The 21,915-nt window shown below is 37.3% G+C and overlaps 2 protein-coding genes across 6 annotated transcripts; both read left to right on the top strand.

Annotated features, from left to right (window-relative positions):
• Positions 1 to 326: 326 nt before the first annotated feature.
• On the top strand, positions 327 to 17,692 carry LOC127942020 (myotubularin-related protein 1-like). 4 transcript variants are annotated; one of them, XM_052537534.1, is made up of 16 exons: positions 327 to 536; positions 3,248 to 3,353; positions 5,132 to 5,197; positions 7,187 to 7,262; positions 7,449 to 7,537; positions 8,622 to 8,729; positions 8,837 to 8,938; positions 9,031 to 9,114; positions 9,223 to 9,372; positions 9,937 to 10,125; positions 12,658 to 12,843; positions 14,934 to 15,140; positions 15,233 to 15,325; positions 15,400 to 15,513; positions 15,606 to 15,782; positions 16,744 to 17,692. In XM_052537534.1, exons 1-16 carry the CDS (start codon positions 487 to 489, stop codon positions 16,891 to 16,893), a joined length of 1,947 nt encoding a protein of 648 aa, XP_052393494.1. In that variant the 5' UTR covers positions 327 to 486; the 3' UTR covers positions 16,894 to 17,692. The 4 variants fall into 4 exon arrangements, with proteins under 4 accessions (XP_052393494.1, XP_052393493.1, XP_052393495.1 ...); XM_052537533.1 differs by having other exon boundaries at positions 328 to 536; positions 7,449 to 7,543; XM_052537535.1 differs by lacking the exon at positions 5,132 to 5,197 and having other exon boundaries at positions 330 to 536; positions 7,449 to 7,543.
• Positions 17,693 to 18,229: 537 nt separating this feature from the next.
• On the top strand, positions 18,230 to 21,915 carry hmgb3b (high mobility group box 3b). 2 transcript variants are annotated; one of them, XM_052537537.1, is made up of 5 exons: positions 18,230 to 18,377; positions 20,116 to 20,295; positions 20,376 to 20,518; positions 20,619 to 20,793; positions 21,042 to 21,915. In XM_052537537.1, exons 2-5 carry the CDS (start codon positions 20,146 to 20,148, stop codon positions 21,183 to 21,185), a joined length of 612 nt encoding a protein of 203 aa, XP_052393497.1. In that variant the 5' UTR covers positions 18,230 to 18,377; positions 20,116 to 20,145; the 3' UTR covers positions 21,186 to 21,915. The 2 variants fall into 2 exon arrangements, with proteins under 2 accessions (XP_052393497.1, XP_052393498.1); XM_052537538.1 differs by lacking the exon at positions 18,230 to 18,377 and adding an exon at positions 19,159 to 19,342.

Genomic DNA, 21,915 nt, shown 5'->3' with positions numbered 1-21,915 from the left:
TTAACATGTTCACTATTTTTCCCCAAAATCATTTAAAAAAAAAAAAAATTGCTATTATATTATTTTTACCCGTATTATGTAACAAGGGTATGTCAATGAAGGGGTTTCTAAATATTGCTTTTGCTGGTTGCATTTTGGGTAACGTAGTTAATATTAACGCTGGCGTGGCGGTGCTGGTGGCCAGTTTACGAATCCTACTGTGTTGAAGACTGACAATTAATATTCATGAGCGGAGTCCCTGCCATTGGAAACTATTGACGCAACCTAATTAATATTCAAGAGCAGACCGTCACCATTGGAGGGTTGTTGCAGCACAGACCTAATTATTATTCATGAGCGATTCCTTTCGACGTAGTAGGATTCACGATTTCAACTCTCGGCGAGTCACAAAGTTTTAGAGGAAAGCGTTTGCAGATCCAGACACATGATGGGCGTTGGATGTGCAACATACCGTGATTTTACCCTTCTGTAAGCCTTCTGTAGAGAATGGATAAGCGACCAACCTCAGCACAGTCAAACGCTGAAACCCCAGACAGGTCAGTGCCAATAACACCCTTTTTATAGTTTATGACACAACTCATCTATCGTTACACTGCTAGTGGCGTGACGCGACGCTAGTGGATTATACGTCGCGTCGCGTTGTAGAGCTAGAGTGTCATAAACTAACGTTAGCTGTTTTACCGCTTTCTGTTACTGAGTGACTTGATGCAAACAAAACCCTCGGGCTAACTTTGAATTAAATGCTGTGTTTTATTAACCAGACATGCAGATAAGAAAGCATTTTATCAACATGAGCAACACTGCTGATGACTTAATCTTCAAAATAAATTATTGGATGATGATCTTTATTAAGGGTGCACTCACGTAAACCGGTTTTGGAAATAAAAAACATGAACGCTCGCGAGAGATGTAACTTCTACTGCAGACATTAGTCTGTTTTGTGATACGTGGAGCGGGTAGACCCTCATGGGCGCCGCTTTGTTGACATCACATGAGCAAACCGTGTAATTTAATTGGAGTTAATGATAAAAAAAGCTGCCTGTTTCTGCCATTGCTAATTGCCATTTTTTTCTTGCAAGTTTACTACTAGAAATTCTCACTTTTTCTCAGAACTACATGAAATTGCGAGTTATAAAATGTCAAATTGTGAGATAAAAAAAATCGCAATTTTGTGTTAAAGTCAGAATTGCAAGGTATGCCATTGTCTTTTTTTTCTTCTCAAAATTAGACTGTAACCACTGATCTATATATATAACTCTATATTATATATATTTTCTATATTATAGATCAGTGACTGTAACTCACAATTTAGAGTTTACATCTCCATTCTGAAAAAAGAATTCAGAATTTCATAAATATATAAATGTCATAATTGTGACAAAGTCAAAATTTTGAAAAAACAAGACGAGAAAAAAAGAGCGAAAAACCCACGTCTATTATTGTCCGTTTATATCCTGCAGTTCTTACTTTGTAACTCACAATTTTTATCCCGTAATTCTGAGGGAAAAAAACAACATAAAGTGATAGATAAAAGTGAGATAAAAAGTGACCATTTTTAATATATGTATATATTATTAAGTCATTGATGTTTTATAAAGCAAGTATAAATATGTAGTCCATCTAAACAACAGATGTACAGGTGCATCTCAATAAATTAGAACGTTGTGGAAAAGTTATTTAAGTAATTAATCTCAAATAAATAAAAATTAAATAAATTAAATGCACACAGACTGAAGTAGTTTAAGTCTTTGGTTCCTTTAATTGTGATGATTTTGGCTCACATTAAAAAAAACACCAATTCACTATCTCAACAAATTAGAATTCTTCATAAGACCAATAAAAAAAAAAAAAAATACATTTTTAGTGAATTGTTGGTCTTCTGGAAAGTATGTTCATTTACTGTAAATGTACTCAATACTTGGTAGTGGCTCCTTTTGCTTTAGCAAATGGCATGGAGGTGATCAGTTTGTGGCACTGCTGAGGTCGTCAGGAAGCCCAGGTTTCTTTCATAGGGGCCTTCAGTTCATCTGCATTTTTTGGTCTCTTGTTTCTCATTTTTCTCTTGACAATACCCCATAGATTCTCTCTGGGGTTCAGGTCTGGTGAGTTTGCTGACCAGTCAAGCACACCAACATCATGGTCATTTAACCATGTGGGCAGGTGCCAAATTCTGCTGGAAAATGAAATCAGCATCTTCAAAAAGCTGGTCAGCAGAAGGAAGCATGAAGTGCTCCAAAATGTATTGGTAAATGGGAGCAGTGACTTCCAAAAAACACAATGGACCAAAACCAGCAGATGACATTGCACCCCAAATCATCACAGACTGTGGAAACTGGACTTCAAGCAACTTGGGCTATGACCTTCTCCACCCTCCACCTTGGTTTCCAAATGAAATACAAAACTTGGTCTAATCTGAAAAGAGGACTTTGGACCACTGGGAAGCAGTCCAGTTCTTCTTCACCTTAACCCATGTAAGATGCCTCTGACATTGTCTGTGGTTCAGGAGTGGCTTTACAAGAGGAATACGACAACTGTAGCCAAATTCCTTGACACTTCTGTATGCATTGACCCCTCATTCCATTCCTTGAGAAGTTTACTCAAATTCTTGAATTGATTTTGCTTGACAATCCTCAAAAGGCTGCGGTTCTTTCGGTTGGTTGTGCATCTTTTTCTTCCACACTTTTTCCTTCCAATCAACTTTCTGTTAACATGCTTGGATACAGCACTCTGTGAACAGCCAGCTTCTTTGGCAATGAATGTTTGTGGCTCCTTGTGAAGGGTGTCAATGATTGTCTTCTGGACAACTGTCAGATCTGCAGTCTTCCCCATGATTGTGTAGCCTAGTGAACCAAACTGAACAACCATTTTGAAGGATTGGCAAACCTTTGCAGGTGTTTTGAGTTGATTAGCTGATTGGTATGTCACCATGTTCTACTTTGTTGAGATGGTGAATTCTGGGGGTTTTGTTAAATGTGGGCCAAAACTAAACGACTTAAACTACTTCAGTCTCTGTGCATTGAATTTATTTAATACACAAGTTTCACAATTTGAGTTGAATTACTGAAATGCACCTGTACATGACTGTCTGACAGCATAGTCCAGAATGATGAATGCTATTGATGTACTGGTACTTTTAGGATGAATATTAGCCAACTGTATGTAAACAAACTATGTTCTTCTAAGTATCTTACTGACAGACATATACTGTATGTACAAACATATACTCACTAACACTTTTACATTATAGTCCCACAGGGCCTCATGTTGAATGGTGTAAACAACTGATAGCAGCCACAATGTCAAATCAGTTCTCAGGACCCATCAGCTCAGAAATGAATTCCAGAGAGTACAAGGTATGAGTGTAAATACGTACTGGTATGTGTATATACTTAAAATATACACAAACACCTTTTCTATTGACATACAACACAGATCTCATGGTTTGGATTGCATTAGCTTTAGAAAAAAATCAAGACATGCTTTCATTCATGACCCTGATTTATTCCTGTTTTTGCTTATATTTTATCACAGTTTGGTAATTGGTAGAGGTAGAAGACTATGTACTGAAGCAAACAATATAACGAAACGGGTAAATGCTCACTAACTCAAAACAGGCTCTTGTTTTTCTCTCAATGCATTGCCAGAGATCTCCACCCAGTGCCTTTAGTTTATGTACTCTTATGCAAGAGCCAGCACAGACAACTGCTGTTTTTGTCATGAAACCAAAGTGTATCAGAACATTGCTGATAAAATTATTTCATTTTGTCAAGTCTTCACAGATACACATTTCACATTAAAAAAATAAATTTTTCTCAATATTTTGTAATTTTGTAACAAAAACCCCTTTGGTGGAACTTAAAAGATTAATTTTTCCTGGCCATATCATAGGATTATAAAAGCATCATAAAAATAGTCCAGACAGCTCATCTGGAGTCATATGATAGCTTAGTGTGACTGAAACCAGTTGACTGATAATTGTTGATAATCTTTTTGTGTGTGTGTGGTGTTAAAAGAATAGTTCACTCAAAAAGGAACATTTGCTTAAAATCTACTCACCCTCAAGTCATCCAAGATGCAGATTAATTTATTTCCTCATCAGAACGACATGGAGAAATTTAATTTGCATTCTCTGCGGTGAATGGGTGCCGTCAGAATGATCGTCCAAACAGCTGCTAAAAGCATCACAATAATCCACAAGTACTCCATTCTACTCCAGTCCATCAATTAATATCTTGTGAAGTGAAAAGCTGTGTTTGTAGTAAACAAATCCATCAAGACATTTTTAACTTTAAACCTTTGCTTCCGGCTAAAATATAAGTAGTCTATTCATAATATATGCTTTTCCCAGTAAGTAAGACATCTCATCTGAATCAGGAGAGAAATATGCTCAGAACAAAGCACAATTCACAAATGAAAACGGTCTTAAACAGTTCTGTGTTGGTGGATTTTGCTATGGGAGGAAATCAGGGGACTTTTTCACTGGAAGTATGTTATTATGGATTATTATGGATTTTATAATCATATTTTGGCCAGAAAAGACTGATAAAGTAATGATACTTTAAACATTGGTCCTTTATGAGTTGAGATCAACTTCTCTGTAAATCATGCAGAACGTCTGATTTTCACATTCTTTCTGTTCTTTAAAGGGGTAACAACAAATTAAGATTTACTTAATCTTTTAAATTAAAAGAATACATTATGATTGTAACTTTCATAACTGAAACATTATGATGAATATGATACTGAACAAAACATGTGTTTTTATAATATTTTGTGAAATATATATTTTATCTATATTTATTATAATATATATTTAAGCTGCAATAAACTATACCATTTCTTTTCTTTTTTTGGGGTGGGGGTATATTTTATTTGTAAGGTTTTACATGTTTAATATACAGTCCACAAGACATTCATATGTTGATTTCCTCAAAAACAGAGTTAGTATCAGAGTTTTTGATGCAGAAACCTTACCTAACACCTCAGATCTGGGAAAGTGCTAAAGTGTATTTGGCCCCTTGTACACCTTCATACTTGTCGTTCTCATGGCTTCTTGAAATGAATGCTTCCTTCTATCTCTTTCCTCATCACTCTTTTTTTTCTGTGGTGCTGTGGGGTTTCTTTGGTGCAGGACTGTGATGTGGAAGTTAACGGATTTCTCTTGGACAATGACCCTCAGCAGACTGCCTCCTCTTCGGCAAGTCTCTTTGTGTGTGTGTGTGTGTGTGTTTGTGTGTGTGTGTGTGTGAAAGATAGAGAGAGATTCTATTAGACTCTATCTGTTAACTATTTTACATAATTACTAACTCACTTAACAGTCTGAACTATCTGTCTGTCTGTCTATCAAAACAGCTGTCTGTCTGTCTTTCTGTCTGTCTGTCAAAACAGCTGTCTGTCTGTCTGTCAAAACAGCTCTTTGTCTGTCTGTTAAAACAGCTGTCTGTCTGTCTGTCAAAACAGCTGTCTGTCTGTTAAAACAGCTGTCTGTCTGTCAAAACAGCTGTCTGTCTGTCTGTCAAACAGCTGTCTGTCTGTCTGTCAAACAGCTGTCTGTCAAAACAGCTGTCTGTCTGTCTGTCTGTCTGTCAAAACAGCTGTCTGTCTGTCAAAAAGTATTTTTTTATCAAAAAAATTTGGAAAAAAAATATATTTCTTGTATTGTCTGGTCATTATAATGACGTGTTTTTGATATTTACCAACATGTCGATGTAAATGCTCTAGCTGTATGTAATATTTGGATGTTTATTTTTGTGCACATTTGTTTTTCTGGGACACAGACGCTTTTGAAAGAGTATGATTTGTATTTTAATTTTCATTATGTCTAATTGTATTCTACTTTATTGATATAGATCACTGAATGTGTGAGTGGAAAATACAGATGTTTTGACTCATATGCCATTATGAAATATCACCACCTCATGCCATCTTTTCAGGGCTTTATTAGTATAATGCTGAACAGATCTCCATAGATCTTGTGTCTTTGTGAAGGTCAAGCCTGTTGAACTCCACAGTGCCGTCATTGTCCTGCAGCTGGACTGTAACAGAATGACTGAATTCTCTGATTCTATGAAGCTGCCAAACAGTTGTGTCACTGAAGGTGGAGCAGACCCATGAGCCCCCATCTCTTCCCGCTGAGCTCCCTGTGGCTCACTGTCAACAATGTGCTCACAGAACACTTTTAGAGCCATAGACGAGTGATTTATGGGATCTGAAAAGAGTAATCCTAATGCTTTCATATTGCATTAAGATAAGATTTTCATTTGTATTAGTTACTGGTGTAAATTCACATTCAATATGCTGCTGGAGTGGTGTTGATGGTTTCCAGAATGTTCCCGAAAATTTCAGTGTGTATTCTAGCTATGTGAAGAAGTGCATATTCCCTTCTGTCAAAGTTAATGAAAACTTTGCAAAGCATCTAAAAATATGAATCTCAGATATTTTCCTCTTGCTGAATTTGCGTCATCAGCAGTTTGCTCTGTGTTCTTAATTACAACCCTGCCTTCCGTGTTTAGTTTACAACCTCAAGCTTCGGACTGACTGTTTGTATAGGCGGAGAGAGAACTTAAAGTCTTGGAGTGGTAGCGAAGGAAACCACATGCAGCTTTTGTGTATCTCTCTAACGCTGAGTTGTATTTTTATAAATCAACGTTTGTTAGAATTTTTTTTTTGTCTGTTTTATTAGAGATTTCCCAGTAGTTTACTAATAAGTGGCACTTATGAAGGTAAGCACCACTATCAATATTGTACAAAGTAATAAATAAAAAATGCAAGAATTGTCCTATGTTGAGGGACCAAAATATCATGGATACATTGGGCTCTGGGTTTGCTGTTATGACAACCAGCTATAACACCCTAGCAACTGCATAGCAAGGCCATGGCAACATGTTACTCAACAAGTTTTTGGGCAGGCAGCACTCAAAATGTGGTCTCATTCTGATTATCTAAGTGTAAAATACATAAAACTAATTGCAAAAACTAATAATTTTGTATTCTATAAATCATATTTAGACAGCTGGCATATGTCTGTATTAATCCGAATTTTGTATAATTTAAATGCCTTATTCAGAATATATAGGAAAAATTATGCTGAGACTGGAATATTCCAATAGGAACATGTAAACGCTTATCCAGAATATTCTTTTCCTTAATCAGAAAATGATGTGTATCATGTCAAAATGTGTGACAGGCACTCAGAGAAGGAAATAAGCAGGCTCAGATGGAAGAGGCCCCGCGTGTTCCTGGAGAAACCATCAAAGCTATTGGTAAGGAACTTAACACTTGTGCTTGAGCATCTTTTTACGAGATGTATTAGTATATAGAGCCATCATGAAGCATAACAAATATACCATAAAAAGAAGAGTTAATATATGGTCAGTGAACAAGGTTAAAATTGTCATACTTTTTAGAATGTATTGTATAACTTTGTATGCTGTGTTGTTTTTTTACAGTCAAAGATGTTATGTATATCTGTCCGTTTTCTGGGGTCGTGAGGGGAACTCTAACCATCACTGATTACAAGCTCTTCTTTAAAAGCCTGGTGCGGGTAAACACACTTTCTATTTCTTTTTACGCCATCTGAATGCAGTGACACACCAAACTGACATTGAGAGCGGACTGTCACTTCACATCAAAGTTCTGCTTGAATAATCAGCAATGTAGTTTATAATAATTTTCACTTTTTTCATCTTCATCTTACCTGACCATTTCAATACGCAAATATTTTCATAACTATTTGGCTGTCTGGAAAGAATTAAGACCAACTGATCAATGTAATTCATATTTAAAATGTTACCAAGCGCTGCTTTGTTCAAAGTTTATATATCTACGGTCTTATCCTGTGTTCCATTTGGAAGTGCTCATCCCTATGCCCTAATCCCTTCAAAGGGTTTACCCTCCGGAGTGAGAGCTTCGAAGGGTTGAAGGGTGTAGGGGACCAAACAACTGCTTCTTGAAGTGCCCTTATGCGTCACTATCACGTGCCCACACAGAGGCGCCGTCATCATGCAAAGAATCTGCGCAAAGGATCGTGTGATTTAGAAGTGTCCATCAGTTGTTCCCTTCGAAATCCTTCATTCCGAAGGGCCCTTTAAAGTGGCCAGTTTTGAGCACTTCAGTTTGGAACGACTCTTCAATATGGCGACCATGTTTGTTTTCACTCCGAATTGCCCTTTCAGAGGTTGATATATTCCACCATTAGTTCCAGTTTTCTTGTTTGAATGATGAGTACAGACTACTGCCACCTGCTGGTATGGAGAGTCATTTCCTCTCAGGCAGTGGCAGAACAAATGTGTTCGTATAAGCAACTTTCCAACTCAGACCCTGGTGAGGTGAGGCAGCTTTCATTTTCAATCGTTGGTTTGGTGTGTCACAACCTTGCCCTAATACTGGCATACACTCTTTCTACATACTCAAATGTTTAGACTTTCCTATGGCCTACAAAGTACATAATTCTACTATGCACTAAAAGTATGCAAATAAGGACACAGACATGATCTCTATAAAATAAAATGAGGTTCTGGCTCAGTAAATGAATTAATTTAGTTCTCTAAACTGGTTTCTCAGATCTCAGCAAGCACATATGTTTTGGTTGGTTGATAACATTTCTTCTGTGTTTGGGAAAGGATCCTCCGTTTGTGCTGGATGTGAATCTTGGAGCCATTAGCAGACTGGAGTCCGTCGCCGTTCAGAGTCACGGAGAGAACACTCAAGGACTTGAGATAGTTTGCAAGGCAAAGGACACATCTTTGGCTCTCGACCTCTTCCTTTTCCAATCTTCACTTCTTTTTATTTACTTGCGCAGACTTTCAAATATTAATTCCTGTTTTTTTTACCACAGGACTTGAGAAACCCCCGGTTTGCGTACAGGAAGGAGGGACAGAGCAATTTGGAGGTGTTCGAAATACTGTCAAAGTACGCGTTCCCTCTCTTCCACAACCTGGTACGACTTTCTAAAAACACCCACACATGTGTACAGAAGCAGAAGCTGTTTCAGTGTGTTTAATGATACACGTTCCCTCTCTTTTCCTTCAGCCTCTCTTTGCCTTTAAGTACAGAGAGACATTTCCAGAAGATGGCTGGAAGATCTACGACCCAGTCGTGGAGTATAAGAGGCAGGTAAGAACTATCATCACCACTCACCTTATGCAAAGTATGTGTTAATACAGGTCATTATTTTGGTATGATGTTCTGATGTACCTGTGTCGATGATGTGGATGGTAACAGGGTCTTCCAAACGAGAGCTGGATCATCAGCAAAGTCAACAGCAGTTATGAGGTGTGCGAGACGTATCCCGCTCTGCTGGTCCTTCCCTCAAACGTCACAGAGGATGAACTGAAGAGAGTGGCAGCCTTTAGGGCCAAACGCCGTTTCCCAGTAAGATAACGTATTAGTTTAAATTGAATAGGAAAATTTAAAAAATAGTTTAGTTTTCTTTATGGTCCGTATGGTTTGACAAATTAAAATATCTTGTAGCATCATCTGCATTGTCATCAGGGTTATTATAGTAAAAAAAAAAAAGTAAAACTACATTTATTTAATTTCAGATAGTTGCCAATGCATAATTTTTCTTTTTCATTTAACTTGATGTACTAAATTAACTAAAACTAAATTTGAAAAAAATGTTTTATATAACAATGTATATTAATATTATTAAAAAAAAATTATAACAGAAACTACAAAAATTGTTTTTAACAGTTTTAAACAATCTTAACTATGATTTCAAATATTAAACATAGTTTAAGTTAAGTTTATGCATTTGGCAGATGCTTTTATCCAAAGCGACTTACAGTGCATTTAGACAAACATTTTTTACCTAACATGTGTTCCCTGGGAATCGAACCCACAACCTTGCGCTGCTAACGCAGTGCTCTTCCATTTGAGCCACAGGAACATTTGATTTGTTATATGACCATCTCAGACATTACAACTTTTCGTCAGGTGCTGTCCTGGATTCACCCTGAAAGTCAGGCTGCTATCGTGCGCTGCGGTCAGCCACAGGTGGGTCCATCAGACCGCCGCTGCAGGGAGGATGAGCGCTACCTGCAGACCATACTCGACGCCAACGCTCAGTCTCATAAGCTCTGCATCTTTGATGCTCGCCAAAGCACTGTGGCTGATACTAACAAAGTAAGTAACTGTTTTAACAAACAAATACTGTGGATATACACTGCCCTTCAGTTAGTGTTCTTGGATGCATTAAACTGAGAAAGAGTGACAGTAAAGACGTTTATAATGTTACAAAATGTTACTGTTTTAAATAAATTCTGACCTTTTGAACTTTTCTATTCATCAAAGAGTTTCCACAGAAAATATTAAGCAAACTGTTTTTAACATTGATAATAATCAGAAATGTTTTCTTGAGCAGCAAATCAGCATATTGGATTGATTTCTGTAGGATCATGTGACACTGAAGACTGGAGTAATGATGCTGAAAATTTAGCTTTTCATCACAGGGGTTTTCCATTTGAATATATTTTAAAATGTAATTTATTCCTATTTCAAACCCTTCACAATATCACTGTCTTGACTGTTTTTGATCAAATAGATTCAGCTTTGGTGAGTTGAATAGACTTCTTTCATTAACATTAGTCTTGTGTATACCCTATATATTTATAACAGCATTGAGAAATGTGTTTGCTTGTTTCTCGCTATCTGGTCCAACTCTTCCATTACAAGAAAAATAAAAACTTAATATTTTGTACTAAAGTAGTTCATATATAGGTCCACAAATCTAATTCTACGCATTTCAGCCTTTAGAGCATAAGATCTAAGAGATAATGAGAAACATCAATCAGTCAGGTGTCTTTTGACAAGTACTATATGACAATGTAAAGACAAAATTTAATGTTTTAAAAATAAAAACATATAAAACATACATGAAGTGAATATTATACAATAAGGGATGGATTTAGCTTACTAACCTGTTTTAGATTCTGACTTTACTTAGAAAAGTGGTTCATTAAAATTGAAGTGAAAAAAAAAAGTGAAAGTCGTGACATTTGCCAAGTAAGGTTACCCATACTCAGAATCGGTTCTCTGCATTCAACCCATCCAAGTGCACACACACAGCAGTGAGAAGTGAACACACACCCGGAGCAGTAGGCAGCTATAGATCCAGCGCCCCGGGGAGCAACTGGGGGTTAAGTGCTTTGCTCAAGGGCACTTCAGTCATGGGTATTGAGGGAGAAGAGAGCGCTGTTCATTCACTCCTCCCACCTACAAGTCCTGCCATCAACCAAGACTAGAACCAGTGACCTTCTGGTAACTAGTCCGGCTCTATAACCATTATGCCACAGCCGCCCTCTGAAGTCGTGGCCTAGTGGTTAGAGAGTTTGACTTCTAACCCTAAGGTTGTGGGTTCAAGTCTCTGGCCAGCAATACCACGACTGAGGTTTTCTTGAGCAAGACACCGAACCCCTGACTGCTCCCCGGGCACCGTAGCATAAAAAAAAATGACTGTTCCGAGTGTGTGTTCATGGTGTGTGTGTGCACTTTGGATGGGTTAAATGCAGAGCACGAATTCTGAGTATGGGTCACCATACTTGGCTCTATGTCACGTCACTTTCACTTTAAATCTTAAATGCTAAATATATAAAAGTAATGGTTACACTGAACCAGACTAAATATTTTAGCATCCGTTATTAACCTTCATGTTGCTCCAAACCTGTATCACTTTCCAAGATAGAACACAAAAGAGGATATTTTGAAGAATGTTGGGAACCAAACAACAACTGGAGCCCAGTGACTGCCATTGTGTGCACACAAACAACACATTTCTCACAGTATCGTCTATGATGTTACACTGGAGAAAGAAAGTCATACAGTTTTGGAGCGACATGAGAGTAAATGAGTCAAATAAGCATCTTCTCTCTGCTAGAACATCATCCATTTTACATTAACACTGCTTGTTTTTGGATTAGTCCAGATGAAGACAAGACAAGGCTTGTGAACATTTCTTAGAAGTTCAGTTCATGAAAGATCATAAAAATCTCATCGATAATTCAGCAATGCTCTGGGCTTATCATAACATGTCAAAACATGTTCCCCTTACACATTACAGCAAGTGTGATGGCTCGAAGTGCAATCTGAATGAGAGAAATCACGTGGTTGAAGCTAAGCATCTAAAAACACAGATGTTTTGAAAGTTTCCCTTCTGAAATCTCCATCTTAAGACTGGAGTACACTACACGACTTTTTAAAATTTGAAACACTAGACATCATACACTTGTTGATTTTGTAAATGGTTCCAGACAAATACTGTGCATCATACGGGAATCTAAAGGACTGAGGATCACACACTTCCAGACCTTCAAGTCCTTCTGAATGCAACACACACAGAAACATGTGTCTTGGTTTTAGGAGACACACAACAAATGAAAACAAAATGTATTCTAGAATTGGCTTAAAATATCAAACATGTTTGATTTCCTTCTGGACTGAATCGTTGTCTGAAGCTTTTGTGCACAATGCACAACTTGTCTTGGAAATTTGTCAACTCCAACTAACCAAAATCTTCAGACTGGCTCTAAATATTTCAAACTACCATCTTCTCAACCAGACTGCAAAATCTATTGTTTATTCCAGGGTTTAAGCTGGTCACTGTGTTTTTGGAACATGGTGGTTTTCTGGAATAGCTGATATGTGGCTTCTGTTCTGTAGGCCAAAGATGGAGGATATGAGAATGAGAGTTTCTACATCAATGTGGAACTGAACTTTCTGGAGATCCCCAACATACACGTGATGAGAGAATCCCTGAGGAAGCTCAAGGAGGTGGTGTATCCTGCCATCGACCAGCAGCACTGGTTCTCATCTGTCGACTCTACGCACTGGCTGGAATACATCAGGGTGAGAATGTGTGAATATGTTAGTTTTGAAGTCAGGATCGAAACGGGACACCATCAGATGGTCATTATACCCAATGAATTTTCATTGATGTTTCTGTTCTGTCTTCTCTTTTTATATATATATATATATATATATATATATATATATATATATATACATTTATTTATTTTGATTAACATGTACAAGTAAACCATCCGTTGGCTGAATCTATTTCAAATCGAAATTCTTCTTAAAGAAATAAGTTAAGAAAATATAAAATTTTAAGAATAAGAGTAAAACATATATATATTAGTACTGGGCAACGGAAAACTTTTTTTTGTTATCACATTACTGTCTGCGATTCATCGCAATTAATCGCATTGTTATGCACAAAACAAATAATGAATTCAAAAGTAGTGTATTGTGCACATTTTTTTTTTCATTTAAAAGTAGACCTACTGCTCTATGAACAAAAGTGTAATAACATTTGGTTTGCAAACACTTAAGGTGACAAAAAAGGTGCTTTTTACAGCAGAGTTCCTTTTACATAGTAGCAGTTAAAATATTGATTGTAGCCTAAATCTCAACTTATTAATGTAATTAAATATAAAACAAGCTATTTGTCACTGCCAGGACATTAACGTTTTTTAATAAAATATTTTATAGTTTGTTATAAAAAAACAAGTTATGCTCAAGGTCCAGAGCCTCAGTCATAACATTATAACAGACACCTTCCGATTAGAGAGCTGCACGATCACTGGACCCATCGCAGGAGAGTGACGCGTGGGACAACACTTGATGTGCGGGTAGAGACTTGTGTACAAGAGCATAATTAGGATGTGCTCACACTAGGCAATCTTAACATCCAAAGCCTGGTTTGTTTGACTAGTGTGATCGCTCTGTTTAGCAGTCCCTGGATCAGTTGGAAGAGGTTGGCAAGAGCGCAGTTCAGATATATATAGATCAGTGAGCGTGAGCGCTAACCGCCCCAGAGTCCAGATCATCTGATACGTGCTGCATGATTGCGTGAGTATTTCTGAGCTGCAAAAAGCGATAGATCTGTAAAGCAATATATTCTAAGAGGGACGTGTGTTACCACGTCCCATACGACTCAAAAAAATAAACCACAAGGTTAACACAATTATTCACTCCACTGCATTCTTTTCAAAAGACAGTGGTATGTGAATGCTGATGCTTAGCCTAAATAATTTGATCGGGAGCATCCCCTCCTGTGCCCCATGATTTGTCTGTATGTGTATTCCGAGCCAGTGAGAAACAGACTTTCATAATAATAAAAAACTGCATTAACGCAATAAAATAATAGTGGTTTTAATCAATTAATGCGTTAACGCAATAATAACACGTCTAATAGGTGCTCAAAACGCATTGGCCAATGGTGGCCATGTTTTTTTAAGATACATGAATGTCATCTATGACAATTTGGACAAAGACACTGCATATCAATTTTCAAGTCAATCGGACTAACGGTTGTGTAGTCATAGCTGTTTTTCCCGCTTATAGTGCCACCAAATAGTCAAATGCCGCATTTATTTCTTTCCTCTTTTTTTATTTTTTATTTTTTACTGTGACCTCATATTGAGCTCTTACATAAGTGTTCAAAGTTTGGTGAAGATATCTCTTTCCATTCAAAAGTTATAGGCACCGCCAGTAACAAACTTTTTGGCGTCCTGTCGTGATGGCGCGTCAAAAATAGGGGTATCTTTTTCATAGCTGAATCAGAATTTCAGAATCGAATCTTGCTGATATTCGACTAATAGTTGAATCATATGTTCAGGTGCGCAGCAAAATACATTGAGTCAAGTCAGACATTCAACAGTCATAATTACTGATGTTAACACAGTGAAAATATGTAACGAATGTCTCTCAGATACAAACGAGGTAAATGTTTTGTGTTTTGATTAAAAGATAGTTGAAAATAAACGTCAGCAAAACCTTAACAATACACAATTTTTTTTAAAATAGTGCTCTCATTTTAACATTAGCCTATATGACAGTAGTTATTAATGTTCTGCATTTCTGTTTTGAGCAGCGCACGCTGAAGATGACCAACACTCAACACTTACCAAAATGACCGGTCATTTTCTCTGTAGCTCTTGCTAGCAGGTGCGGTGCGCATCGCAGACCGAATCGAGTCAGGTAAGACGTCAGTGGTGGTGCACTGCAGCGATGGCTGGGACCGCACGGCTCAGCTCACCTCTCTGGCCATGCTCATGCTGGACGCACACTACCGCTCGCTCAGGGGCTTCCAGGTGCTTCTGGAGAAGGAGTGGCTGAGCTTCGGACACCGCTTTGCCTCAGTCAGTAACATCCTGTGTATACGGAGAAAACCATTCTGCAGTGAACGTGTACTAGCACCTTACGGCTTTCTTCTTGTCCTTCTGTCTGTTAGCGTGTGGGACATGGAGATGGGAATCATGCAAACTCTGAGCGCTCACCTCTCTTTGTGCAGTTCATCGACTGTGTCTGGCAAATGACCCGGCAGGTGAGGAAAATAAAAACATAATGAAAAAAGGATGATGTTGTATTATTCTTTTATTATACGTTTTCTCTCCGTAGTTTCCCTCTGCATTTGAATTCAACGAGGTATTTCTCATCACGGTGCTTGATCACCTGTACAGCTGTCTGTTTGGGACGTTTCTTTACAACAGCGATCAAGAACGGGTCTCAAAGGCAGGAGCTGATGCATGCAACTGTTACTTGGTTTTTATAGTCATTCTGTCATAACTGAATCACCCTAATGTCATTCAGTTCTGATTTTACAGGAGGTGTACAGCAAGACCGTGTCTCTGTGGTCATATGTGAACAGCCAGCTTGAGGAGTTTACTAACCCGCTGTATGTGAACTACGAGCACCATGTTTTATACCCAGTTGCCAGTCTGAGGCATCTTGAGCTTTGGGTCAGTTATTACGTGCGCTGGAACCCTCGCATGAGGCCACAGGTGAGCAGAGGATGATGGTTGATGGCACAGTGTTTAATAACTACGTAATCCACGTTCTACAGTGGTTGTAGGTGAAAGATATGTTTTGTAGAGTTCCGTTAACTGTTCAAAACTGTTAAGATTCTGAGTTGATTTTATATTTTAAGTTGCATTTGCAAGTCAAATTTTAGGATTGCCTGGATTTACTTAAAATGTTATTTTGCCATATATTCAATAAAATTGATCATTTTAACCACTTCTTTTAGAAAACATTTATTATATGGTATATGTGGTTTGAAGAATTAAAGATTTATACAACTTTTTTTATTTATGTTATTTATCCAACTGCATACATTTTTATCAGGATGAAGTCCACGGCTTTGTGGTCAATGACTTCTGAACACCATTTTATATATATATATATATATATATATATATATATATATATATATATATATATATATATATATATATATATATAGATGCATGAGTTAAGAGAAGTTCGACTTAAAAGTTGCATCTCTAGATGCAAATGTGAATGGCCCCCAAGAGTGTAAAAATAATAATACAAATAAAAATCAATACATTTTCAATATATATATATATTTTTTATTATTTAGTACAAGCATTTGTATTTAGATTTTTAGAATTGTATTTAAAAAAAACTGTATTGCAGTTGGACATGCCATTAGATTATTCACACTTGGATACTTTAAACTTGTTTGCTTAGTTAAAATGAATTTAATTGGATAAAGAAAAAATTAAAATGATGCATTTAAAAAATGATTCACCAATGTATTTACACATTTAATATTTGAATGCATTTATATATACATTTTAATTTGATGTTTTTATTTAGCAAACATTATTTTTATTTTTATTAATTGTATTGTGTTATTTTTATTTTATCTTGCAATTTAGTCGTGCATACCCCACGTTCATTGACACTCAAGGCTCTCTTTTCCCTGCCTCTGTCTGTCAGGTTCCTGTTCATCAGAGTCTGAAGGAGTTGTTGGTCCTGAAGTCAGAGTTGCAGAAGAGAGTGGATGAGTTAAAACGAGATGCAGCTTCATCACAATCTCTCTCCTCTTCCTCGGAGCATGAAGGCATGCCCATGCAGACTACTGTCTGAGCATATCTTATTAACTTGGTAAATACTGGTGTCAAAAATCATTATATTTTTTCCGATCTTTGTTGTCACATTTGGATAATAAAAATATTTACATAAGTTTGATAAGATCCTAGTGTAATTCTATGAATAATAACCACTGTGTGGTCATTGGTGCCCCCTAAAGGCCAGAAAACCACTGACTAAATCACAGAGCACTATAGGTCAGCAGACATTCTCCATAAGTGCTCTGTGTGTAAAATTGTGTTTAGGTTATCACTTTTGGTGATTTGATTTTAACATCTGAGTTTCATCGAGGGCTGAGTTTCAGGACAGCCTATACCAAGACAACGGTGCATTTTTTAGTCAAATCTTGTTGGCAACAATATAATGTTATCCTGAACTAAACAGTCTCTCTACTAAACATGCCTGAATATTCCAGTGGCTTTGGCAAACATGTTCTTGCTCTTATGTTGCATATAATCGCTAATTGAAATATAACATAATCCAAAATCATGTGTAATGTAAAATTTGTGCATAGATTTGCTCTGTGCTTGTGTGACACATTTGTGTACATAAACCGCCACCTTATATTGTTATTATTTAAAATGTGCTTCAATATTACTATGACATTATAGGTTAAGTTTTACTAAAAGTTGCCTGACGCGTACATATTTTACTTTCTGAATGTGTTCATAATATCCATTATTTTTTATTTTATAGTAATACATTTCTAATTTCTTAGAAGCTTAAATTTGAATCATTGAGAATGTTAATGTTTAAATCTACATTTTGTAGTACAAAGAATAAAAAATATCTTTCATCTTGTGTGTAATTTCTAATGCTTTTGGTAATCCATAATATCTAATTTCTTAAACATTTCTTAATCCCATTTTTAAACGGGTTCAGATTACATGTAAATGCAATTTAAGACACATATTTATAATAAAACAAATACATATTGTTACTCTACTAAATTTAATATTGAAAACAAAAACCATAGTCATGTATGTCCTTGACACAGTGTTTTGGACAAACCATTAAACACAATGTTTTAGATTACTATTTTTATGTAGGCCGTCCTCGTTTTCATGTAGCAGCCAAACTGCCCTATTTTCTTCTACTTCACTCAGTATTCTCACGTCCTAAAACACTGTACAGCATACAGTTCTCTATGTAGTACAGTATTGCATGTAGTTCACGCTCACACGTGGTTTGCACAGATCTTTTTAACTTCTGTTGTTATGACAGGAATTCCCGCCTTGTTTTGAATAATGGGTGTGGTTTAGGCTTCTGTCCAATGGCGGCAAGCATCTTATGAATATGTATAATATTTGAGCCAATCCACAGTTGTGGAGGCTGTTTTAAATGGGCGCCGGGATTGACCAATCAGGTGGGTCTCGTAGTGAGCTAGCGCGAGGCTGTGTGGTCTTCAGTAGAGAGGAAGGCAGCGCGAGGCCGTTAGTGTGACTGAGGAGAGCAGACGACGGGACGAACACTATCAGACGGTATCTATAAAACACTCCGTTTTAAAATCTTCACTGGGGCCTAATATTTTCTTTAATATCTTATTTTAATTATTTAAATCACGTTTTGGTGTGTAAACCCATTTTTTGTATAACTAACCGAGTTTTCCTTTTAAAAACTCATTTACAGTGAAATGTTAACGGTGGTTTGTGTTTATTTAGTTCAAAACTATTTTGCTTTCGTTTACAGTCAAGAAAAGCTACATTTTTATTGTGTGTTAAACTGAAGTTAAGTGACGAACGTGCTTTTAAAATGGCTGGCGATGTAAAAATATGCCTCAAAAATCACTGGGTGCTAAATGGCCTGAAAGGCTGGTGTGAAGTGCACAGTGTGTCGTCGCTGTGTTATATGTGCTGTGTAATAGATTAATCTGGTTGTATGTTTTCTGGTTCTGGAGAGCATTGAGCTGTTAAACACGCTGTTGACAGCCAGTGCCAGTCATGGCTGGTTTTCCTCTGCCTTTGTTATAAAGGGGTTTGTGCCGGGTGCGAGTTTCCGAATCCTACTATAGGGAAGGTTTGGCTCATGAATATTAATTAATTCGCTGACGTTGTTGCGTTAAATTCGTACAGTGCACTTATTTGAATATTTATAACGAACGCCTTCTTCATAGTATGATTCATTAATTCGCTAGGTCACTAAATACGTCTACTTGGCAACCAATCAGCTAGCTACGCGGGGCGTACGTCACGGTGCGTAATTAATATTCATGTCGCAAGCCTTCACGATAGTAGGATTCGTGATTTTATCGTGCAGTGGGGAACCGGTGAAACTTCGTAAAAGCTGGCCTCGCGGCTCACTGTATTTAATGAACGACTTTTAAAAGGCTTGCCTATCAGCAAGTCGACAAATCCCCGAAGAGTCTGCTGTGAAAACTATGATGTGCAAGTCATTGTTCCTCGCCGCTGATAAGAAGCCATTTTAATGGAGTCTGATTGAAGAAGCGGTCAGACAGTCACTCTCCGCATATCGTCTTTTAAACGCTTGACTAGTTAAATTGCATCGTATTTTGGAAATGATCACTAATTTGCAGCTTTACGATTAAAAATAAAGTTTAGTTTCTGTCATCAGTTTGCACTTCACAGCATGGAATTATAAATAAATCGTGTTTGAAGGCACCACGGACGATACATTGAAACAAACGAGGTTCCCGAAGTAAAAATCCCATTTAACTGATTTTTATGATAATTTAGGTCTTTAAAGACAGCTGTGCTTTAAGGAGCTGCGAGGTTCAGAACTCCATGTGGGAAAACTACATTACCCATGAGTCTGTAAAAAATTTTCTAACAATTGAAACAGTTTTCAGTAAGAACCCTTTAGCGCCTGTCCACTGCCATGAACCACCGCGATAATGAATAGTGCAATAAATGTAATGTATAGCATGCAGTCTTCTGATTTTATCTGATTTTCAAATATTTTTACTTTATATGAAAACATGTAATGTTGTGATTCAACTTCACATTATAATTGGTTGGTTTGTGTTATCACAGCTTGCATCTCTTTAAGGATGACTTTAAAATCCATATGGTTTTCAGAAGAATTAGAATATGAATTAATTCTGGAACCAACACTGCTGGAAAATTGACATTTTAGTTAGGGTGTCTCTAGGGATGTGATGTCCCATGTATGAAAAGATGCATTGAAACTATGGTGCCCAATCATATTAGGTCCTTTTAGTAACATTTGTTTTAGTTTATTAAATTGTCTGTGTATTTCCAGGTGTGGTGAAACTTAAGCGGCTTAGTAAAAATGGCAAAGGGTGATCCAGGAAAACCCAAGGGCAAGATGTCCGCCTATGCTTATTTTGTGAAGACGTGTCGTGAAGAGCACAACAAGAAGAGCCCCGGCGTCTCGGTCAACTTCTCAGAATTTTCCAAGAAGTGCTCAGAAAGATGGAAAGTAAGTAGAATATAAAGTCAATGAATATAAATGTACAAATTCTGCAGATAGCAGCTTAAAGAAATGGACATTTGTTTCAGACTATGTCACCAAAAGAGAAGACTAAATTTGAAGACATGGCCAAGCAGGACAAAGCCCGGTATGACCAGGAAATGATGAGCTACAATCCAGGAAAGAAGGGTCAGAAGCAGAAGAAGGACCCTAATGCTCCAAGGCGGCCACCGTATGTGCTCTTTCCTTATTTCTAGAGCTTATTTCAGTGATTCTTGATGGAATACGCTCTTATTTGGTTTTGTCGCTTAAATTGTTTGTCCTTTTCCCAGGTCTGGATTTTTCCTGTTCTGTGCAGAAGAAAGGCCCAGCATAAAGGCTCAGCACCCCAGTCTGGGCATTGGAGATGTAGCCAAGAAGCTGGGAGAGATGTGGAACAATCTGTCCGATTCGGAGAAGCAGCCCTTCCTGTCCAAGGCCAACAAACTGAAGGACAAGTATCAGAAGGTGCAGCATGACCTCTCTCAAAATGCTCTTCGTTATTCAGTGTGGATAGTGGTTGAAGAACAAATGAGAGCGTGATTTCTGAAGGATCCTGTGGCCATCACAGGAATAAATTGCATTTAAAAATCTATTCAAATAGAAACCGTTTGAAATTGTCGTAATACTTTACAGTATTACCGGTTTACTGTATTGTTTATTCAGTGCAGCCTTGATGAGCATATGAGTTGTGTTATAGTGTTCTGTCTTCTCAGGACATGGCTGACTACAGAGGAAAGGGGAAAGGAAGCGGAGGGGCATCATCTGCCAAAGCCAAACCCAAGGAAGAGGATGATGATGACGACGACGACGATGATGATGAGGACGACGAAGAAGAGGAAGATGATGAGGATGACTAAAGAACTTGTTTCTCCTAATTGGGCAGCAAGTTATTTGTTCGCTTCCAATTAGTATCAGTTAAGTCTGGGTCTACGAGGTCTTGATGTCAAGGCTGCTATAAACTGATCACCAGTAGAGACGCCCAATGCATGCAAGCTCTGACTTTAGACAACCAAACTTTCTCAGTGCTGGGTTTGCTGGTGGTCCAGTTACAGCTTGCTATTAAACTGCATTGGCAAAAGCAAAATATTTCCACACCGTTCAACCATAAACAAAGTGGTAGCAGTACATACTCTTTTAAAACTATTTAAGGTGGTGTGTTTCTGTATGGCTGTTGACTTAGTTCTTTTGTTTTATTTTCTACTCTCCCAGCTTTCAAAATGCACAATTTGTTGCTATATTTAAAGTTCAGTTTCGTTCGGCCCCATAAGCTTCCCGCAATGAGAGTACGTTTGTGAATTGTGGTTATTATTTGTGTAATTTTGACTTATTACATTGATAATTTTATGTGCGGAGAGTCTAGGTACATTTTCAGCTTTAACCAGAGACAAGTGATGAAATGTTAAGGTGGGGAAAGCTCTAATTTGCACCTTCAGTTTTGTTTTTTATGTCTAGGTGACACTGTGATTTGAAATAAACATGGCATTTTTAGATCTCAAATGATTCGAGCGACTTTCTTATCTGCAAAATGTAGTGTGTAAATACTTGAGGTATTTGTCAATGTTATCAATAAAATGATAAATGGTTATA

This window comes from Carassius gibelio, chromosome A21, assembly GCF_023724105.1.
Source record: "Carassius gibelio isolate Cgi1373 ecotype wild population from Czech Republic chromosome A21, carGib1.2-hapl.c, whole genome shotgun sequence".
Lineage (NCBI taxonomy): Eukaryota > Metazoa > Chordata > Actinopteri > Cypriniformes > Cyprinidae > Carassius > Carassius gibelio.
The sequence above is the reverse complement of the archived record's forward strand: the minus strand, read 5'-3'. Positions and strand labels throughout refer to the sequence as shown.